The sequence below is a fragment of the Lycium barbarum genome, chromosome 1 (genome assembly GCF_019175385.1).
Source record: "Lycium barbarum isolate Lr01 chromosome 1, ASM1917538v2, whole genome shotgun sequence".
NCBI classification, from domain to species: domain Eukaryota; kingdom Viridiplantae; phylum Streptophyta; class Magnoliopsida; order Solanales; family Solanaceae; genus Lycium; species Lycium barbarum.
The window spans coordinates 158,072,942-158,095,723 of NC_083337.1; the positions used below are offsets into that span (position 1 = coordinate 158,072,942).

At 34.0% G+C, this 22,782-nt stretch overlaps 2 protein-coding genes across 6 annotated transcripts in view; both read left to right on the top strand.

The window, feature by feature from the left end:
* The first annotated feature begins 3,422 nt into the window (after positions 1-3,422).
* Positions 3,423-9,134, top strand: LOC132600371 (glycerophosphodiester phosphodiesterase GDPD6-like). The gene is made up of 8 exons (XM_060313482.1): positions 3,423-3,579; positions 6,192-6,370; positions 6,632-6,815; positions 6,996-7,070; positions 7,294-7,403; positions 7,575-7,793; positions 8,227-8,382; positions 8,688-9,134. Exons 1-8 carry the CDS (start codon positions 3,567-3,569, stop codon positions 8,928-8,930), a joined length of 1,179 nt encoding a protein of 392 aa, XP_060169465.1. The 5' UTR covers positions 3,423-3,566; the 3' UTR covers positions 8,931-9,134.
* A 3,895-nt stretch (positions 9,135-13,029) lies between these two features.
* LOC132600379 (DExH-box ATP-dependent RNA helicase DExH14) overlaps positions 13,030-22,782 on the top strand; it is a 34,246-nt gene continuing 24,493 nt past the window's right edge. For 3 of the 5 annotated variants that reach the window (XR_009567191.1, XR_009567190.1, XM_060313518.1), the window contains exons 1-15: positions 13,030-13,272; positions 13,478-13,539; positions 14,384-14,552; positions 15,849-16,302; positions 16,422-16,487; positions 16,920-17,024; positions 17,110-17,412; positions 19,458-19,574; positions 19,698-19,757; positions 19,845-19,916; positions 19,995-20,111; positions 20,239-20,400; positions 20,919-20,984; positions 21,136-21,288; positions 21,368-21,451. Coding sequence is in view for 3 of the 5 variants with exons in the window: in XM_060313518.1 (XP_060169501.1) it covers positions 13,163-13,272; positions 13,478-13,539; positions 14,384-14,552; positions 15,849-16,302; positions 16,422-16,487; positions 16,920-17,024; positions 17,110-17,412; positions 19,458-19,574; positions 19,698-19,757; positions 19,845-19,916; positions 19,995-20,111; positions 20,239-20,400; positions 20,919-20,984; positions 21,136-21,288; positions 21,368-21,451 (2,100 nt within the window). In the remaining 2 variants the exon portion in view is untranslated. Of the gene's footprint in view, positions 13,273-13,477; positions 13,540-14,383; positions 14,553-15,848; positions 16,303-16,421; positions 16,488-16,919; positions 17,025-17,109; positions 17,413-19,457; positions 19,575-19,697; positions 19,758-19,844; positions 19,917-19,994; positions 20,112-20,238; positions 20,401-20,918; positions 20,985-21,135; positions 21,289-21,367; positions 21,452-22,782 lie in introns of those variants that run through there. The other 2 variants (XM_060313493.1, XM_060313502.1) reach the window with 2 other exon arrangements.

The following is a 22,782-nucleotide window of genomic DNA, read 5'->3' on the forward strand; positions in this document are numbered from 1 at the left end:
CAACAAAATTCTGAAATTTCTACTATTAAGAAGAGCCAATTGGGCAATTTAATTAAAAAAAAATTGTGAGCCCCACCCATAGATATTAAAAAACAACAACTAATATTAAAAAAAAAATGCGGGCCCCATAATTCTAATATATATATATATATATATATATATCCGGTCCAATTTAATTAAAAAAAAAATTGTGGGCCCCATATATATTAAACAATAACTAATATTAAAAAAATAGTGCAAATTAATAATGTCCAAAAAAAGTGCACCCCGTATTAAAAAATTAAACAATATTCATGTAATTTCCAAAGTATCTCATTAAGTCAATAATGATAGATTCATTGTCACGTGCGTATTCGTAGCAAACACTAATATAATAAAGTTTTAAATACGGAGCACAAACTACAATATTATATAAATCGTATTTTGAACATAGTATCCCATATTGATAAAATCAAACAATATATAAAAAAAATGAACCCCATATTAAAAAAATATAATATTAAAAAAAAAGTGTTGGCTTTGTATTCGTAGCAAACACTAATATAATAAAGTTTTAGATACGGAGCACAAACTACAATGTTATATTAATCGTGTTTTGAACATAGTATATGTATATATATTATATGCATAAAAATAGTACAAACCAATAATGTCCAAAAAAAAAAAAAAGTGCACCCCATAAAGGGTGGACCTCATAAAAAATAAAAAATAAAAAGTGGAACCCACCATCTCCAAACTCACTGTAAAAAAAGAAGTGGACCCCATATTAACAAAATCAAACAATATTAAAAAAAAAAATGAACCCCATATTAAAAAAAATAATGTCAAAAGAAAAGTGCAGACTTTGTATCCATAGTAAACACTAATATACTAAAGTTTTAGATACGGAGTACAAACTACAATGTTATATTAATCGTGTTTTGAACATAATGTGTGTGTGTGTGTATATACATAAAAACAGTGCAAATTAATAATGTCAAAAAAAAAAATAGTGCAAATCTAATCGACGTTTTCTTAAAAAACCATGCAAAAGACAACATGACAAGTAAAATGAGCTAAACCGAGAATATTTATCAAAAATTAAAAAATAGTATTTCTTCGTTTAAATAGAAAATCAATTTCTATTTTGTTTCATTTTAAACATGTAAAATTAATTTAATAATTTGAATTAAAATGATCTAAATAAAAATTTGATAAAAAATAATAAGTATTTTATACCTTTAAATTAATCGAATTAAAATTGAAAGTATCAACTGATGCTTAAATATTGCTATTGTTTTATCTCAAAGAGAAAAAAATAGTTTCCTTTTAAACAAGTCTTCTCTTTTAAAAAATATTAATAAATTTGCCGATTTTGTAATCGTAGCAAACATTAATATAATAAAATTTTAGATACGGAGCACAAACTATAATGTTATATTAATCGTGTTTTGAACATAATATATATATATATATATATATATATATATATATATATATATATATATATATATGTATATAATCACTATTTAAAACATACACATAGATGCACTATAATCTACAGTGTTGGGCCCGTGCGCAGCACGGGCATAAGCCGTCTAGTAGACATAAGAAAAGTTGTTTGGGTTTTGGGCGCGGGGGGAGGTGGGGGGGGGGGGGGTTGTTGATTTTTTTTGCACGCCTCTTAGCAAATATTTACTTAAGTATAATTTGATCAAATTATCCTTATTTATTGATCTCAATTTAAAGCTACTCTCTTTTTCACCAAATTAAGTTCTCTCCATATTTATTGAGTAAGGGTAAATGTAAAAACTAATAATTAATTATAATTTCTAAAATAATAACTATTTTAAATCAACTATTTTTAATAAGGACAACAAGTAAAATTTTTTAGTAAGGACAACAAGTAAAATGGACCGAAGAGTATCAAAGTCTAGACTTAACAGTCGAAGTTTTTTTTTATTTTACGGAAAAGGACCTAAAATGCCCTTGAACTATGAGATTTGATATAAAAATGCTCTCCATTTACCTTTGCGCTCTAAAATGGCATCGCCGTCAACCTATTGGGCCTAAATTGCCCTTAATTTCAGGGGGCATTTTTGACCCAATAGATGGACGGAGGGCAATATTGTACCAAATCCCAGAGTTCAGGGGCATTTTAGGCCCTTTTTCGAAGAATTATTTATTTATTTATTTATTACGTGGCACGTTTTAATTGGTTAGTTTTAAAATTAACCTAAACTAATTATATCCCAACACAAATTTCGGATCCACCTAACCATCCCTGACTTAAAATGGTGACTGTAGCAACATTCGTCCCCGCCGGTGAGCCACCATCAATCTCCACCGTCCTTTCCTCTATTGAAACAACCCAAAACATCCATTAAAACCACCACCGTAACATCGCTTATCCAAACGGCGCATCGAGCCACCACAACCAAGAATGTCCAAAACCACCCTCATCCTATACCAATTTTTCATTCTTGGCTGGTGGTTTAGGTGGATCAGATTTTGTGTTAAGTTTATGAATTTAGTTAAGTTTATGTTTATTTAATAAGTTATAAAATTACCTCTAAAATCTTCTTTGTTCAATTTAGAAGCAAACTTGAGAATAATTTCAATTGATTTTGATTAGTTGATTTTTTATGCCCTTATTAGTCGGTAGTGCTAGAGGTGTTTTATTTTTATTTTTCATATTGATATAAAATGAATTTTTCCTGAAATTTCTTTTTTAATGAATTCTGAAACGTCTAAAATGTCGCCACAATCACCATTTTAAGTCGGGTGGGTTAGGTGGATCCGGAATTTTTATTGGGATATAATTAGTTTAGGTTAGTTTTAAAACTAACCAATTAAAACGTGCCACATAATAAATAAAAAAATTAATTTTCTTCGGAAAAGGGCCTAAAATGCCCTTGCCGTTAAAAATTAAGGGCAATTTAAGCCCAATAGGTTGAGACAGGGGCATTTTAGAGCGCAAAGGAAACAGAGGGAATTTTTGTACCAGATCCCATAGTTCAAGGGCATTTTAGGCCCTTTTCCGTTTATTTAATTATACCAATATCTATAGACTATAAATATTGATCCATCCTTAGGAATGGAATTAAGTTCTTTTCTATGCATTGTCTAATTCCTTTAATTAAATAAATTAATTTTTTGTTGAGAAAATAAGGTCGGAACTGATTGGAGTACTAAAAAAATCATCGATATGTTCCGTACCAATAATAAGTGGACTTATCATCAGTTCAATCAGATAAGTCGTCCCATATACAGTTGCCTGCCCATAAAAAACGTGATCTCTCTTCACAGTGACAAACCTGTCACCTAAAGGAAGCATATTAACCGTAGATCTAAATCTTATTTTCTCATCAACGTCTCTCATAACTCTGTCATTATTCTAAATGAAATATTCATGTAACTCTAACACGTCCGGAATTTGAAATATCCATCTTTAAGAATATTCTTGGAATTATTGGTAAATCCACGGCTACCAATCTGTAATACATACAAATTTAATTCAATCTTGTTTAGGGGTCATTTGTGAAACAAACAAGGAAGAGAAGTGAGAGAAAACGGGAAAAATCTCAATGGTTTCACCAAGTAAGCATTACAAACCCCAAATGGCAATTATTGGACATTTTTGTTGTATCTGTAATTTTGTTTTGTTGTTTGTTGTTTTGTAGTATTGGAATGAAATAGAGTGGAATGGATTTAGTATTCATATGGTCTTAGCCCAACTAGTTTTGGATTAACGTGTATATGGTAGGAGTAGACTTTTTCCAAGATTGTCATTTGGTTCTTGAAAATTGTGTTTTTCAGCTTAGATTTTGTGTATTTACAACCCCTTGACGTATTAGCTGCTGCATTAAGTGAATTCATTTGAAAGCTTGTTTTTTTGTGGGCTCCCTGTTTCCAATGTGCACTAAGTTGATAACCAAAAAGGCAGCCCGGTGCACAAACAGGGGCGGAGGGAGGAAGGGCCAAGGGGGTTCATCGGCGGAAAATTACACTGTTTATACATATTTAAAATTATATTTTATGTATATATAGTAGACGTTGAACCCATTTGGTTTCTTCGTGTGTTTACTTTTTCATATTTTGAACTCCCTTAGTGAATATCCTGGCTCCGTCACTGTGCACAAAGCATCCCGCATTAGCAGGGACTAAGTCGGTAACATTGGACCAAATCCAGTATGTTGCTTTTATGAAGTTACAGATGAAATCATTTATTAGGAGGTTTAAGTAATCTGTTGTGGCAATAAGTTGCAGGACGCATAATTCACTTTGAGTAAATGGGAAGGTTGAAAAGTTTGTCAAGAGCTTATCTGTGTGCTTTACTCTGATAATTACCAATTCTTGTCAAAGCATTTCCGAGATAAGAATACATTATATGCAGCGTCTTTGGATTTATTTTACGTCGATAGTAACTTGTTGTGATACCGTTAACATTATCTATTATTATGGGGAGGAGTGGTACTGATACAAGATACAAGAAAAAGAAAGAGATAAGTTTGTTAAAATTTGCTCGTATCTCATTAATACATGACAGGTTTACACCTATGAAATCAGTTGGTAACCTTTTATGGTAAGAGATCTAATGTAACTTTAATATTTTAAATGTAAAGTTGGGGTTGCTGAATTCGGTTCATACAGCACTCTGTAGGTCAATCTGGCCCCACATTACCGCAGAAAGATGTTAGTGTTGCAGTAGTAATCGTTCACTCTTAATAACTTTGTAGGCTCGCTGTTTTCATTAATATCATCTGATGATGTTAGGTGAATTTGTAGTCTCCTTTGTTTCCCAACCACAGAATCCCAAATGATATTAACTGGACAGGGAGCTTTGAGACATGACACGATTTCTTAAGGTAAACTTGGAGATGCATGTTAGTTACTACTAGTTAGTATTAATTGGGAAGAAAAGTGAGACTTAGTTTTTGAATTTGGAAAATCCTGCTTAACTTTTTTGAGTATCATAATCAATGAGATGTGAAATGTTAAAACACTTCGTTTCCAAATATAGAATATAAACAAAGATGTTGAGGATTCATGTAGCTAACCCCAAACTGATTTAGAATTGAAGCATTGTTGTTGTTAGCTTATAGAATTACAGCTCAAAAAAGGAATCTTAGCTCTAAATTGAAAAGGGAGCAGTCTTAGTGACTCCCTCCGTTTCAATTTGTTTGTCTTACTTTCCTTTTGGTCTGTTTAGAAAAGAATGCCACTTTCTATATTTAGTAAGTCTTGACACCAATATCCTACATGGCATATTTAAGACCACAAGATTCCAAGGGCATTTTGATACATTACACACATCTTTAGTTTAAGACCACAACGTTCGAAAGTCTTCTTTATTTTCTTAAACTCCGTGCCGAGTCAAACTAAGACAAACAAATTGAAATGGAGGGAGTTCTATTTATTTAGATAGAATTGAAAGTGCAGCCAGATATTACTTATTTCAATTGCTATGATGTAGTATTGTGCTAGCTCAATCTAATTAGTGAACCAAATATCACAGAAGGAATATAAAGGATTAATGTAGGCAACCCAACTAGTGTGGGATTGAAGGTAGTCGTTGATTCATAGAATTAGTGAACCAAATTAGGGTCTCCAAGAGAATTCCTATTACAGGTAAATCTTACTTTCCATTATTGATTTCCAGAATAAGAATTGAACGTAAATCTGATCTAGTACTTTGTCCAAAGTTTGTAAGGATACCCCATTTCAAACTAGGATATAAACATTGGATTGAACTTGTTATAAATATATTCAGATATCCTGCACTGCAAGCACTACTCATTTATGCTTTGGCTGAAAAAAGTGTTGATAGTACACTCTCCGCACATCTTGCTGCCTGTTGCTAAAGAATGTGAATTGACCATAGCTGTTGATTAATCCTAGTTTAGGACTGAGGCACAGCGGTTGTTGTGTGTGTACTACTGCTTGTTAATTTCCAAAGGTTTTCCATGTTTAAGATCGAAAGGTATGTTCTAACTTTTGTCAAGCTGCAATAAGCTGGATTATCAGAATAGATCAATTGCTGATATCAAGTACATGCATGTGTGTATATATTGGTCTCGAACCACACATGAACCAATAGATATACCATGTGTTCGCGTGTGAAAACATTGTAGATAGACAAGCATAGGTAACGTTTATAATCGTCTGTGTGCATGTACAGAATATTACCTCTTTCTCAATGTACTTTACAGGTGTTGTGCCTTATATCTTTCTGCTACTTCTTGTTGGATGCTCGGCCAGACCTCTCTACCCACTTCCTAGTAGAAGAAACGACAGGAATAAACAGCCTTTACAAACATTTCGAGCGTACAACATCGCACACCGAGGTTCAAATGGAGAAATTCCTGAAGAAACTGCAGCAGCATACATGGTATGTCTGCAATCGTCTCAAAAAAATCTGGTTTCTAAAGTAGCAAATAGGAATCGGGTCTAGTCTCCAATGAAATGGCTTCACTAAGGCCACATGGTTGATACTGAAATTAGTAATACCACGAAAATTATACAGACAATTCTTTTGGCTGTTTGTAATAGGACCTTTCTGCTTACAATAACTGATGCTGAAATAGAAGCAAACAGGCTGTTTCTTTAGATAAACTGCAAAACGTGCTCCTGAAACTCTAGTGTTATGCAGAGAGCTATTGAAGAGGGTGCTGATTTCATCGAAACAGATATTTTAGCGTCTAAAGATGGCGCTCTTATATGCTTCCATGATTGCATCCTCGATGATACAACTGATATAGCAAATCACAAGGAGTTTGCTGATCGAAAGAGGACCTATGATGTTCAAGGTGTTAACACTACTGGATATTTTCTTGGTATGGATGTTATAATTTCACTTGTGCTAACTTCCATTTTTTCCGGTCAATAACAGATTGTGTCCTTCTGCTGTTATTTTGTGTTAGCTTCATTTTCTTCATTTTACCCATGTGTATTAGCAAACATAAATAATTACGTGCTTCTGAGTGTTATTCTATTTCTTTTGTACCAATATGCAGTTGATTTCACCCTTGAAGAATTGAAGCTTCTGCATGTAAAGCAGAGATATCCTTTCAGAGATCAGCAATATAATGGTTAGTTTTCTAAAGGTTCCTGTAAATAAAAAACAAGATAGGGAAATTTATGCTATGTGAAATGTAACATGAGCCAAAAATGTTGCTTTTGATTAACTTTGCCCAGCAACAAGATATGCATGCTCCTGCTTTTATTCTATACGATGATAGTTTCTTCAGAAAAACGCATCCCATTGCCTCCTATATTTCTCACTGTTTTTATTTTCAATTAATTAACATGCAGGAGAATTTTCTATTATTACTTTTGAGGAGTTCATCTCAATTGCATTGGATTCCCACAGAGTTGTTGGAATATATCCAGAGATAAAAAATCCAGTCCTTATCAACCAACACGTGAGTTCTTTCCCTTTCTGTTACAAAATAGGGAAAACTGAATTTTAGCAGAGTATGTTTGACTCTTATGTATTATTCTCAGCTTTCCTTATGTGTGATTACATTGTATGTTGTTGTTGTTCCTTATGTGTGACTTTCAGTTATCTATGCACTAACTGCTGGTTCCAACAGGTCAAATGGCCAGGTGGTAAGAAATTTGAGGACAAGTTTGTTGAGACACTGAAGAAGTATGGATACAAAGGTTCATATATGTCAAAGCAATGGCTAAAGCAGCCTGCATTTATTCAATCTTTTGCGCCAACATCACTAGTCTACATATCAAATCAAACAGACCTGCCTAAGATCTTCCTCATTGATGACACGACTACGCCAACTCAAGACACCAATCAGGTTTTCATTCCCCTCACTATATGTGACAAAGAAGAAGTTGACTATCTTTATGCGGGAGACGCCAAATTCCAAAAAGGAAAAAGGGAAATTTTTTCCCACAATTTAGAAGCATATACAAACAGGAAACCCAAACTTTTAGGACTTTGATAGAAGTGCCAACTACATCTGCAGTCTATATGCAGACGTGATAAAGATTTGCAAAAAGCATGTAATATTAAGATTCTTGTTTAAAAGTTTACAGGATTAACCAGTACATTTTACAGGCTTGATAAAAAAATAGAAATTGACTCTTTGCTGATTAACAAATGAACCTATATTCTAACATGTATTCTCTTTCTTGGATATGGCGTGTTGAAAATATCTCCTAGAGAAATATGTTTGTCACACCGTTTTGCTATTGCGAAGAAAATTAGTGATCCTTTTTGCATTTCAGTCATATTGGGAGATTACTTCAGACGGTTATCTTGACTATATCAAGGAATATGTGGTGGGGATTGGGCCTTGGAAGGACACCATAGTTCCTGTTTCCAGCAATTATCTGGAAACACCTTCTGATCTTGTTGCAAGAGCACATGCGCGTAATCTACAGGTACGTGATCAAATATTTTTACTGGGATATCGTTTACATGTGGAGTTAATTGGTGATATGCTATGGCCTTCCGCTGATCTCTGTTCCGGAGTTATTAATTTGATTGTGCACTAAGATTAGATTACTTTTAAATGAAGGGAAAGAAAATACCTATTTATCATATAAAGTGTTTTGAATTCGAATGCATGCTATGTACTTATATCTATCTCATGGGTAGAAATGGGCTTTCTCTCTTCTCTTTTCTTTCGTGCAATTCATCTTAATTTTGTACACATTCATCCTCTGAATTTCAATAACAAATCCAGGTCCATCCATACACTTTCCGGAATGAGAACAAATTCTTACACTTCAACTTCAGTGAAGATCCATATAATGAGTATGATTACTGGATAAACGAGATAGGAGTTGATGGACTCTTCACAGACTTCACAGGCAGCCTTCACCAGTATCAAGAGTGGACCAACCCATTTGCATCTGGAGAAAAAGAAGCAACTAGGCTTCTGCATAAGATTGAATTGATGCTTTCCAGGTTCAAATACTTCACCTGAGATAAATTGTATTTAACATTGTCTTATCAAGGCAATGCTATTCATTGGTCTGTATATATCATCGGCTTTCCCATTTATATTTACCAAAATAAAAACAGGTTTCAATATATTGTAACTGGTGCAAAAACACTCTTGAAGCGTTTGGACCTTCTCAACCTATCTCCTATGCTATTGTTCTATACAAGAAATTTGCCATTTTGTGGATTTTTTTTGTTTCCTGTGCTTCTTTGTTGTCATTTGCAGTGTACTTTTGTCAAACTTCTTTACATATTATTGTCCCTTTTGCAGGCAACATTACATTTCTGCTTACTTGCTTCTTGGGTTGTAACATCTTCCTTTAGCATTCTTTTACAAAAAGATGTAGTAATAAGGAAAAGAAAAAAACAGATGTCAATTAACATGCATATGTTTCATTGTGGAAGTGGTTTGGTATCAGTATTTGTATCTTATTCCACGAAAGTTTCATCAGTTAAACCTGCCTGACTACTTAGTGTGCTTATACGGATCAATTATTTCCATTATAGTGTATTGTATATACATAAATTTCAAGAGCTTGGTTTTTTTATACAATTACCTTTCATGTGCTTCCATTTCTTAGAACTGAGATTGCATTGAATACTAAATTATGTTTGACAATTGTCTTGGGCATAAAATCTCTAACCAGAAAGTGCATCCTATACACTGGGATACATGGAATTGTATTATCTTTCTCATTTTGTTAAAATTGTAGTAGTATCCTATTGAGCTAATTTAGAACGGTCATCGAAAAACTAATATAAACAATATGAGGATTTTGAGATCGAACCTGAAGAAGTATTATTTTTATTTTGTTTTATGAGTGGTACTTGATTCGAAAAGCAATTTAAGAGGTTAATTTAATTTATTATTATACAAGTTTAAGTTTTATGTAATAATGTATAAAAATTTACGTTATTGAATTAAGTGGAACTATAACGATAATTAACTCTACATATCAAGTAATGAGATAGGGTAACTTACTAATCTAGTGATTGCAAAAGAATAACCAAATTTTCGACAATATTTTTCCTAGGGAGATCGGTCAGAAGCTTTTTCAACGAATTTTTCGTCAGAAATCACGTATTTTCGATGGACTTCCTTGAAAAACTTTCTTACAAAATTTGCTTAATTTTACTATTGATGAAATAACAAAATCGATGGACTTCTCTGTACATGTCTACTTTAACCTTGGTGGACATAATTATGTTGGCTACTTAGTACACACATCATTGATGTATTAAAACATATACAGTAATAATAGAAGAAAATGTTAAAGTACTTTAAAAAACTTTGATGTATAACTATCATATCGAAAAGTCAACTTAACAAATTAAATTAGCTGAAAAGTTAAGTGCGTAGATTCGAGAACAAGCACACATTCTTGTGATTTGTACTCAAAAGGTCATGTAGACATTGAAAAATTATATTAAGAAATTGTGAAACATAATTTTTGAATTGGATCATGTTAAGACATCTATAACAAGGATCAATTTACTAATTACTAAGAAATCAAATACTCTTTCTATCTGTATTGGGCTAAATTCGCATAATACAGCTAGACAGATAGCGTTATGCCGCATGGCTTAAGGGATAAGCTAAAATGAGTCAGCATTGAGTGTCACCGGAGGAAATGTCATTGCACCGGAAGAACCATGTGGTTTGGTAGACTATTGGAGTAGCTCTGGAAGAGAGCTCAACGGGCTGCCGTTACGGATCAAGTTGAACGTTATATACTGGTGTTATTAGGTTTAATGGTCCTCTTTATTGCTCATTATTATTACTCAATTAATACTCATTATGAGCAGGGTGTCATACATGGAATGTGTGCCCCTAGCTCCCAGTATATATAGAGATTATCATTCCCATTGGAAACACACGAAATTTAAGAGGAATACACTACACTTATGCGCAATTGCTTCATTTCTTAAAGTTCTTTATCGTTTTATTAAGTGCTTAATCACCAGCTTAGTCGGAGGAACTTGCACCGGGCTCGATCGAGGCTCAGGGTATTCCCCATTTTGCTTTATTTCGTTTACATTCTATTTAGGGAGAATTACGTATATATACATAAGAATAGGGTACATTAACAAAATATGACGATATTTTTCAGTTTACAAAACATATCAATAGATTTCTTATAAAACATGTACGGAAATTTTCGCTCAAGTCTTGGAAAATTCGCTCAAATTTTTATGTACGAAAAATGTATGAAATGTGTATATCTCGCTCGAGGCTTAAAAATTTTGTTCAAATTTTGTGTATAAAAACTGTATGAAAATTGTATATCTAGCTCAAAGCTTAGAATTCTCACATTTTTCATGTATGAAAACTGTATAAAAACGGTATGAAATATGTATATAACTGTATAAAATATGTATAAAGGTTCATGTTAAATTGGAGGGTTGGGGGGGGGGGGGGGGGGTAAATGATTTGTTCTTTAAGAATTCCATATTTGATCTCATAGATACAAATCTTGAGCCGAGGGTCTTCCGGAAATAGCCTCCCTACCTAAGGTAGGGATAAGGTCTGCGTACACTCTATCCTCCCCAGACCCCACGTTGTGAGATTCACTGGCTATGTTGTTAATCTCATAGATACAAATAGGACTCTGCAGAAAGTTATATTGGATAAAAGTCATATGTACGGCTTGAAGGAACATCCTCATATAAAACCTATTTATTTTGAAATAAATTCAATTTGCCAAAACAACTATACCGATATTTGAGAGTGGAGAGAGTATAATGCCTTGTGCTTTGTCTTGTGTGAAACAAAATTGCAGAGGTGAAATTGGGGTTGAACCGATGAAGAAGAAAATCGGATTGGAGTACACAAAAGTTATGTACTATATATCCACAACGGAAAATCATCATGTAATAAAAGAAGTAAACGAGACATATAGGACAATAAATATCAAAATCCATGGTAATCAGGCAAGAAGAAGATGGTAACGAGACATTAAAAGAAAGGGGTTATCAGGCAAGAATGGGGTCTATTAACAACTGTTGAGAAAGAAATCTTTTTGAGAAGAAGAAGAAATTAATTGGTAACTATCCTAAAATTAAATCCACATTTAAAAATCAGTTTTTCTTTTAAAAAAAAGCCCAAAATCGTGGGTATTATATTAATTTCAAATCTGGTTTATTTTATAATTTTGTTGGTATGTTTTGTAAATAAGAAAAAGTATTCTTATATTTTATAATATAGAGTCTTATATAATATTATTAAGTTATTTTTCCCTTCTATTTACTTGCATATTATATTGATTTACTGGTCATTTTAATTCACATGTCTTTGACCACAAACACAAATTCAACTAAATTGTTTCTCTGGTAAATACCGTCCCAATTTATGTGGCACTGTTGGACTTTCATGATTCAAACTTCTAAATTTGACCATGAATTCAAACATAAAAGCTTTAAGTGTTTTGAAATAAGATTTATATATTTGAAAACTACGTAAAAAAATAATATAAATCACAATAATTAACAATTTAAAATATTTAGAAGACATACTCCTCTGTCCTAATTTATGTGATACTTTTCGTTTTTCGAGAGTCAAGCAAGAAAATCTTTGACCGGAATTTATTTGTATGCCCTTTAAATATTTTAAGTTGTTGATTATTGTAACTTATAGTATTTTTTATGTAGTTCTAAATATGTAAATTATTTTTCAGAAAAAAACTTAAAGATTATATGTTCGAATTCACGGTCAAAATTAAAAAATTTGACTCTCAAAATTCAAATCATATCACATAAATTGGGACAAGAGTATAAATAAATTCGGGTCAAAAGAAAAACTTAATTGACTCTCAAGTAGAGATCTAATACTTCAGTTGGTTGACAATATAATCTCCTCCCCATGTTCCCTTCCCCTGCCCCATGTAGTAAAAACATTTTCTTTTTTAAAAAAAAATTGACTCTCAAAACTACAAACCTGCCACATGAATTGGTACAGATAGTATACAATTGTTCAATTACCTTTTTTCTTTTTCAATAATTATTCCAATTACCCAATATAAATAATTAAATACTCCGTATAACTAGTGAGTATTCTACTGACAAAATTCATTACTGAGTATAAAAAAAAAAAAAAGGGCGGTTCCTTGATTACACCTTTGGGCGCAAGAAATCAAGTAACATAAAAAGCAGTGTAGACCCAACACTTGAGACCATCACCGTAAAAACATCGGAAAAGAAGATCAATCGTGTCCAAGAATGTTGTTTCAAGTTCCTCGTTTGACGAATGCTCTCAGAGAACCATTCGATGCTGATCAAGCTTACCTTCACCGCAAATCCATTCTCCAAAACCTCAACTCTCGCAAAAGGTAACATTAATTAAATCTTCCAAGTGTTCAGTTGTTAAAAAGTATGTAATTTTCTTGTTTTTTTCAGTACTGCAACTTCAAAATACCCATCTTTTTGTGAAATAAATAATCATAATAATAAAATTACCCATCTTTTTCGTTCTTGATTAATCAAATTTCCCAAGCGTTCAGCTGATTAAAAGTGTATGTTTTTGTTGTTTTTCAGTACTGCAACTTCACTTGAAGAATCAGAACTTGCTCGAAAGATTGTACTTAAATGGGACCAAGGTACTATTTATTTCAAGAATTCCCCTTCTTGTTTTCTTTTTCCGTCTGAATATACGCCAAGAATATTTGAGATACATGGAAATATGTTTGAATTCTTTTTCATGCGGGCGTAAAAGTAGTTAAATTGTGATGTTGTTAATCTTTTAGAGGATTCATGTAGTGTAGTCTCATCCCAACTAGTTTATGATTGAATGGAGATATGTTGAACTTGCTTGAAAGATTTTACATAAATGGGATGAAGGTACTTCATTTCAAGAATTAAGTTCTTGTTTTTTGTTTTTTTCCATCTGAATATATTTCAAGAATATATGAGTTACATGGAAATATGTTTGAATTCTTTTAGTGCATTCTTGAGGGCATAAAAGTAGTCAAATTATCATGATGTTTTTCTTTTAGAGGATTCATATAGTCATGTTAGTGAATGGAAATATGTTGAAATTTTCTTCCATTCCGTTCTTGTTCTTTTAGTGGATTCTTGTAGGCATAAAAGTAGTTAAATTATGATGTTGTTAATCTTTTAAAGGATTCATGTAGTCTCATCCCAACTAGTTTATGATTGAAGGGTTGTTATTGAATGGAAATATGTTGAAATGGGATGAGGTACTATTGATTTCAAGAATTCCGTTCTCCCTTTTGTCGTTTGAATATACTTCAAGAATATTTGAGATTCATGGAAATACGTTTGATTTCTTTAGTGGATTCATGTGGTCATTAAAGTAGTCAAATTATGATGCTGTTGTTCTTTTAGAGGATTCATATAGTCATGTTAGTTAATGGATGGAACTTTTTTTATGAGCCTTTTTCATCTCCACTCCTTAATGAAGTGTTCTAATAATTGGTGCAGCTTCTTCGGAGTTGCGGCAAGCATATAAGCAGTTTGTTGCCACGGTGGTTGAGTTGATGAAGGGTGAGATTGTGTCCGAGGAGTTTAGAGAGGTGGCATTCAGTGTGTATAAGCTTTTCAGCGGGCCAATGGTGGAGGATGAGCAACACAGGATTATTGCTGAGAAGAAGTAAGCACACAGTTTCTAGATGTATTGCTTGAAGATAACATTTATCTCCTTATTTTGTCTCTGTGTGTATTTATGCATTTATGGTATTTACTAATCTTTAGAATAAATGAGGATCACTTGTGGGGTGGGATGGATGAACCAGTGTGTCGTGTTGACATGCTTTTAACACTTATCAGGAAATAAAAGGAGACTGTCTACTAGTAAAAGGATAGGTGCATGGTCAACTATGCATTAGCTGCTTAGCCACTTGACTCTAAGGAGAGGAGCTCTGCCCCTACTTCAATTAAAGCAGGGTCTGTTGGTCCCTTCTCCATCCCTTTTCCCAATTACGTAAAGTTTTGTAAGCTATGATAAAAAATTCGTGCTGATTGCTTGCTCTCTCCCTCTCTTTTTGAAGTATAACTTAATCCACTTGCAGTTGGTTTGTGTTCCTTTTGATACTTCTTCTTTGCAAACCTATTCGCCAAAAATAAGGGAGAAAAAGATAATTGCTGTTGCTGGTATCAGGCTAAAGGAGTTCTCATATTAGGTCCACCTATGTAGGCTTCTGCTGGGTCCGGAAGCACTGTGAGCATTTAGTTTTTTGCAGAAGGATCTAAATATCAGAGCTATAAGCCATCCAAAGCAAAGAGTCAACTTCATCGCATTCTATTCCATTGAGTGCTTGATACCTTACAGAATATTCTCTATGTTAGACCTTTTTAATTGTTAGATTCTCTATGTTAGACCTTTTTAATTGTTTGATTCTCTATGTTAGACCTTTTCAATTGTTTTTTTTTTTTGGGGCTAAAGAGACCTTTTTAATTGTTAGATTCTCCATGTTAGACCTTTTTAATTGTTAGACAAAAAGATCAGCCAGTAGTGGAACGTTCTTGATGGCGGTGTTAATGTATTTCGTACCGAGCAGTCAAAAGTTTTTCAGGCCTTGATTGCTGAAATGTTAGTTATTCCTTGAAATATATATCTTACCGAGTTGAAAAATGCATCGTACAACCCAGCTTGCTTCTTCTACTTTTCTCGTCCTGTTGCCAACTAAGGTAATTGTTAGTAAAGAATGCATGACTAACATTTCTTATGCGCTTTCTTATCAACACAATAATTGCATAAGGTTGAAAAAGAATCTAGAGTAATACTGATAGACATGCAAAATAAATGTTAAACAGTTAAGAACCTGAAGATCAGACATTAGGTGCAATTTTTTTATTTCCTTTGAATACTTTGTGAATGTCTGTATATTGAGAAAGTTTCTTTGGAACTGCTAATCTGCAAAGTCAAATCCTTTTATTTTGAATGCAGGTTAGATTTGCAAAAACTTGTTGGCTACACAGTTTCAGACTCATTACTATCAAGAGTTGCCTCTTTAGCACAAAGATTGCATGAATTGCAGAATAATCACCCTGGAATTGAGACCACTTCTTTACCAGAAACGTCTAATGGAACCACTGATGAAGTGGAATTTGGCTCAGACCTTGTGTTCAGACCGCCAGCCCGTTTTTTAATTGATGTTTCTTTGGAAGATTCTGATTTTTTTGTTGAGCAGGATAGTGCACCTTCTTCAAGTCATGAAACGCAGTATGATCATGGCCCCATCACAAATTTTAAAGAATCTGTATCTGGTGGAAAATTTGATTTAATCTGGTTAAGAGATGCCTGTGATAACATAGTTAGAGGAAATACTTCACAACTTCCTCGAGATGAACTGGCAATGGCCATATGCCGCGTGCTTGATTCTGAGAAACCAGGGGATGAGGTAACAATATGTCACTGTCACTTCATAGTTCTTCTATATGCTTTAACCACATCTTCTGGCACATCAGTTCTGTAAGCATATAATATTTTTTGTTGTTCTTCTTTTTGTTTCTTTTGTAGATAGCTGGCGATTTGCTTGACCTTGTTGGTGATGGTGCATTTGAAACTGTTCAAGATCTTATCATGGTAACAATTTGAGCTGATCCTCTAATTATTGTGGATCTTCATTGGACATATCATGAAATTGTTTGTTAAACTTATGATGCAACAACAACAAAAACATACCCAGTGTAGTCCCACGAGTGGGGTCTGGGGAGGGCAGGATGTGCGCAGACCTTACCCCTACCTTTCTGGGGAAAAACTTTTGATGCATTGCAGTAAAAAGAATGTACCGTATCTAGGGTGTAAAGTACTCTGAGTCTGATGATATGTTTTAGGATTGGTTGGGAGATTATAAATGCGATTGCGGGCTCATAGTATATACGAGTTGAGTTCTCCAAAATTCTAGAATTATGGTATATAGGTAGAGAATCGTTCATTTGCAATTTGGTATTGTTTAAAAGTATAATTTTTCTTCATTTCTGTTTTTTCCCCTGAATTTTGTTCCTCCTATCTCAGCACAGAAAGGAAATTGTTGATGCAATCCATCATGGAATACTTGAACTGAAAGCTGACAAGACGGCTATGGGCGGGCAATCACGCGCTCCTAGTTATGCTGTCCAGGTAAGTAATTGATATACAACCATGATAGTGTCATACATGCAATTCCACACTTGGCATTTGAATTTACTTATTACTAGTTAAACAGGTAACTGTTCAAACCGAGTCTGAACGGCAAATTGATAAACTTCGTCGCAAGGAAGAAAGGAAGCATAGACGAGGAACAAATAACGGGGTTGAGGGTGATTTGTCTACCATGAGTTTTAGTTCTTTACTTCATGCAAGTGAGAAGAAAAACATATTTGAGGACCTCATTGGTCATGGTGAAGGGCCAAACAGCTTAGGTCCTACAGCCCTTCCTCAAGGAACTATCAGAAAGCACTTGAAAGGATATGAAGAAGTCATTATCCCTCCAACACCAACTGCATCTATGAAACCTGGGGAGAGACTGGTATTCCCTGTTCTTCCACTATGTTTTTTCTTTGTTTATTGCTGCTCCCCTAACTACTTATCTTCTCTGTTTTAATATTGGAGACACTGAGGTAAAGTTTGGTTTGAATGAAGTGTTGCTAGAGTTGGTTACAAAACCTGTTTGTATATTAATCTTCAAAATGCTTCTATCTTATCTATGATTCAATACTTGATGCTAGCAGCCCTTTATCTCTTCACATGTAAAAATGAAAATGTACAGGCAGTAGATAAGATGAATGATTAATTGCCTTAGTTCTTTTCACATGTATCTGTTCAAAAGATCAAATGGAACTGTCTTTTGCTTTTTGTTTTTGGTTTAAACAGTCTTACTCAGAAGAAACTGTTGATATTCTTGATGTTTTAGATTCCCTTTAGATTGTCAGAACAGTTTTAGTTTCTTAGAGGGACATTGGTAAATATGGTTTCAGCACAACCTATGTACTGTTTTGTCGATTTATATATACTATCAAGTTACAAGTTTCAAAAAGATGAATGTCTTGTTGTATAAGATTTTACTAGATAAAAAATGATTACATCTGACAGACAATGCAAGTAAGACAGAGTCGATTAAATGGAAACGATTGCCTACTTATAAGAAAAATGATTGCCTGAGATGGTTTGTCATGTCCTTTTGTGGACCTCCTTATGCAATAGACGAGATAGACCTAAAATACATGCAAGCTGGATAAAATGTAAGAACCAATTCATAATTTCATATAGGCAATATCAACTATTCTGGACTATGATTAGTCGTCGCGGACACCTAATTAGGTCTGGTGTTTTCCCAGAGTTCCTTTTTTTTTTCTTGGTTAGAAACTTGTATATCCATGCATGGGTATCTCTGAGAGTTGGAGAACCTTTAATTTTAGCTAACCCCTACTTTCCTTGAAACACAAACCATTTAGTAGGCGCTTGGACACAAATTATAACCAAAAAATATTTGCAAATATTAGAATAGAATTTAGCAAATCAGTGTTTATGTTATTATTTTGTCCATTATGTCAACTTCAATTTGGAAGTAGGGAAGTTGAAGAACTTGTTTGAGGAGTATTTTGAAATAGTGATTTTCACTCACTAAATTTCAATTGTTTCTCAGATTAAAATTCATGTACAGACACAACTCAATATCAAATCAAATACTTTTAGGCTTTTTTATCATTGATATTATGAAATGGCATAAAACTCGTCAACCTTGTTCCGATGTAGATACTAAAATGCACTGTTCCTTCTCATGTAGTTATTTTGCCTGAACGCTCATCCTCCTCTTTGCAGTCTTTCTCTCTCCAATAAAACATATTTCCTACAGAATTCTTTTAGCTTATTTAGCTTTTTATTGATCTAGTATATGCTATGCTATTTATGTTATCTTCAGTCTAATATACTCTTTTCATTCTATGTATATATATATTTTTTGTTTTTATTCAAAAAGGGGTGGGGGGGGGGGGGGGGTGTGGAGAAGGGAAGAAGTCCCAATGTGATTCTATACCATGACAATTAAGTGAATGACATTTCATATTATATTGGAAATTCTAAATTCTGTCTCCATATCTTTGGTTTTTTTTTATATTTTTTTTTATTTTTGAAGGTAACAACTGTATTATATATCCAAAAAAATCCTGCTACAAAAAGCTGCAGGTACCCATAATTACAAGGGTGTTTCAGGAAGATCTTCAAACCTATGGCATAAACTTACAAGGATCCTATAACATCCATAAATGACTCTAGATCTTCCATATACTCCTGTTTATACCAAAAGTAAAACAAAACAAGACGGTTCATCTTGATCTTCTGAGTAAAGTTGCACTTGTCTTCAGAACATCTAAGATTTCTTTCTCTCCAACCTGTCCACCAGATGCATGCGGGGACAATTCTTTATCTCTCTTTCTTACTGGAGAGGCTACCATATCTTTGCTGTTTCTCAAGTGACAGTGTTATGAAAACATGCTTTTCTGATGGATCTTCATTGTTTTCACCAAAACTTTCTTATATTAACTGATAGTTTTGCTTGATTGTTTTTCTTATCAGATTGAGATAAAGGAGCTAGACGACTTTGCTCAAACAGCTTTCCATGGCTACAAGAGTCTCAACCGTATTCAGAGCAGAATTTACCATACTACTTATAATAGCAACGAAAACATACTAGTGAGTAACTTTCTCCTTTGGTAGTGTATGTTAATACCCTTTTTTCAGTTATAACGTATGCTACTTTCCTATAGAAATTAATTTTGATCCGCCTTTGATAGCTTTCATTTCATTTATTGCCAGGTATGTGCTCCCACTGGGGCCGGGAAAACAAACATAGCGATGATTGCTATTCTACATGAGGTATGCTCTATCTTTCTTTTAGATCATGTTCCATGCTGGGACTATTGGCACTTTGATGAAGTTATGTAACCTTCATCTCTTGCGCAGATTAAACATCACTTTAGAGATGGTTACTTGCATAAAGATGAATTCAAAATAGTCTACGTTGCTCCTATGAAGGTATAGTTTGAGAATTGTGTACTTGTGTCCTTCAATTTCTTTCTGATAATTGGCAATATAAGATAATTTCTTCTCTAGGCATTAGCTGCAGAGGTCACATCAACTTTCAGTCACCGGTTGTCTCCGCTTAATGTAACTGTGAGGGAACTTACTGGAGACATGCAACTTTCTAAGAATGAGCTTGAGGAAACACAGGTTCTGTCAAACTTCAGTTCTTGTAAAGCTGTTGATTATTTAATTATTGGCTTTCTGTTTGGATTCTGGCCTCGTTGAGGTTGATTGATTGGCTTCACTCTGATGGTGTCTGGTTATATTACTTCAGATGATAGTGACAACGCCGGAAAAGTGGGATGTTATTACTCGTAAAAGCAGTGACATGTCACTCTCAATGCTGGTGAAGCTACTTATCATTGATGAAGTTCATTTGCTAAATGATGATAGAGGCCCTGTGATAGAAGCATTAGTAGCCCGTACACTTCGTCAGGTTAGCAAATGCTGTTTTACTTGATCTAGTGTCTACTGTAGAAATTTCAGTATTTGTTTATACATGACGATGTTGCCTCTGTGCACTAATTGCTGCCGCAATCCTCTGCTACTGTTCCACTTCTTCAATAAATGCCTAAAATTGAAAGATGTAGCATATTTTTTTTGATAAAGTAATAATTTTATTAAAATTTGGGCACAATTGAAAGATGAATTATGTTGTTGGCATTTAGAGCAAAATAATACAATGTTCGGAAAATATATTTTAGAGCTTTTGATTTTTAAAACCAAAGGAATGTGAGTGCTTTAAGGTTATGAAAATGCTGCGAGACAGACTTTTAAGTCACGAATCTAGTTTAACTTGGAAATATAAACTTGGCAGCAAGACCTATTGACTTACTATGAGTATTAGGTTATGGACTTAATTATGATATCATCTCATCTAGTGCTAAGGTGGAGGTGACTCCATTTTCATGTGTGCATGATTAGGTTTGAAATTTGATTCTGGTGCTTTGACAGGTGGAGTCCACACAGTCTATGATAAGGATAGTGGGCCTTTCAGCCACTTTACCCAACTATTTGGAGGTTGGTTCTTGAGTTACAAATTTTGGTTTAGAAGTCTTCACCTCCATGTTGGGCATTTGGGCTATACAGAGTGATGAAGCTCCAATATTTTGTTACATCCTCTTGGATTCATTTTTTTTTTTTTTTTGGCTATTCCTTTTATGAAATCCAGGTTGCACAGTTTCTAAGGGTGAATTCAGAGACAGGCTTATTTTTCTTTGATTCGAGCTACCGTCCAGTACCTCTTGCACAGCAGTATATTGGTATTAGTGAGCATAATTTTTTAGCCCGCAATGCACTGCTTAATGAGATATGCTACAATAAGGTATCTTTTTCCAAAACCTTTCTCTTTGCTATTTTGCACTTTCCCGATAAATTTCTGGTCTGACTCTTCACTTATGCAGGTTGTTGATTCCTTAAAACAAGGGCATCAGGCTATGGTTTTTGTTCATTCGCGTAAGGACACAGTGAAAACTGCTGATAAGCTGGTAGGTTATTATCAGGCTATGGTTTAGCGCACAGTTAATCGTTCTACTTGATAGTTCCACTGTCTTTGTTGCATTTTGTTTGTCTTGCTTTCCTCTTAGTCCAACTCAATTTTCTTTTTTTCACTTCAATTTACTGAAATCTTCTTCAGTATTCATTACTTTCTGAATATTATATGATTCGGTATCTATATAAATTTTCTTCACTATTTATTCCTTATAAAATCTATGTTGTACTTGTTTAAATCCATAAAAAAATCAAACTTGTCTAAAAAGCAATCCTTTATTCTGATCTTGCGCCTATTTTTATTTGCTTACAACTCCATTAGTCTCTATTGCATATCTTGCATTTTTTATTATCGTGTTTATTATTAAGAAAGAACCTTGAATATATGGTTGTTTCCATAACTTCCGTAGTATGCTCAATCTTTCCTTTATGATAGTGGAGGTTAATTTTGATGATTCCACAAGGAACATGGAAATTCAGCATTCAAGTCCTTCTACAACTTTCTGTATTGTGAACTGTAACTTGCATAAATCTGTAACTTCGTGCAGGATAACCCCCCCCCCCCCCCCCCCCCCCCCCTCTTCTCATTTATAGATTAGATTCGTCCTGCATCACTAGTCAAACAAAGGCAATAAAATGTGCAACATCTTTGTTGAAGAAATGCTACGAGTTGCAAGTGTCAATTTAAATGGGTGATCCTCCAGCGAGGGGATAACTACTCTCTGACATGATAGAAGCTGGAAAAGTATCTTTGAAGATGCTAACAGCATTTTTCCTAGTTCGAAGCAATGCTCTGTCAAAGTAATGATCCCTGGACTAAAGCATACTGCTGCCACGAGGCATTTTCAGATCCTTGCAGAGTCAATCTTTGTCTTAATAAATCATGGATGTTCTGTCAAATCCTTCCTGTGGTTCTCTGCTAAAGATAGGTGATAAATGTTGGCCTAAATTTGCATTTAGGACTGCACAGTGACTTGGTTAAAAGACCCCGGAATGGCTTAAAACTTTCTTTAGCTCTACTGGTAACTAATTAGGATCCCGCAGTCGAGAGCTTTAGTAACTATATCATGCCGGCAACGGAGAGGGTGGTGGGCTTGGTAGAGTTAGATATTATAAAGAATGGTGTAAAGGAAGATGGTCGACATAACCTCGATACTACCGGCAATATAGAAGGAGATGGTCGACATCTTCACATCCTTGCACATAAAAACTCCAACTGACAGAAATGAGCTTCCTCTCCCTTAAATTCTCGGCCGTCCATTGCTAGCCATTTGTTTTGTGAAAAACACATTTTTCTGGGTACCTTAAGGATTCCAATAGAGTTATG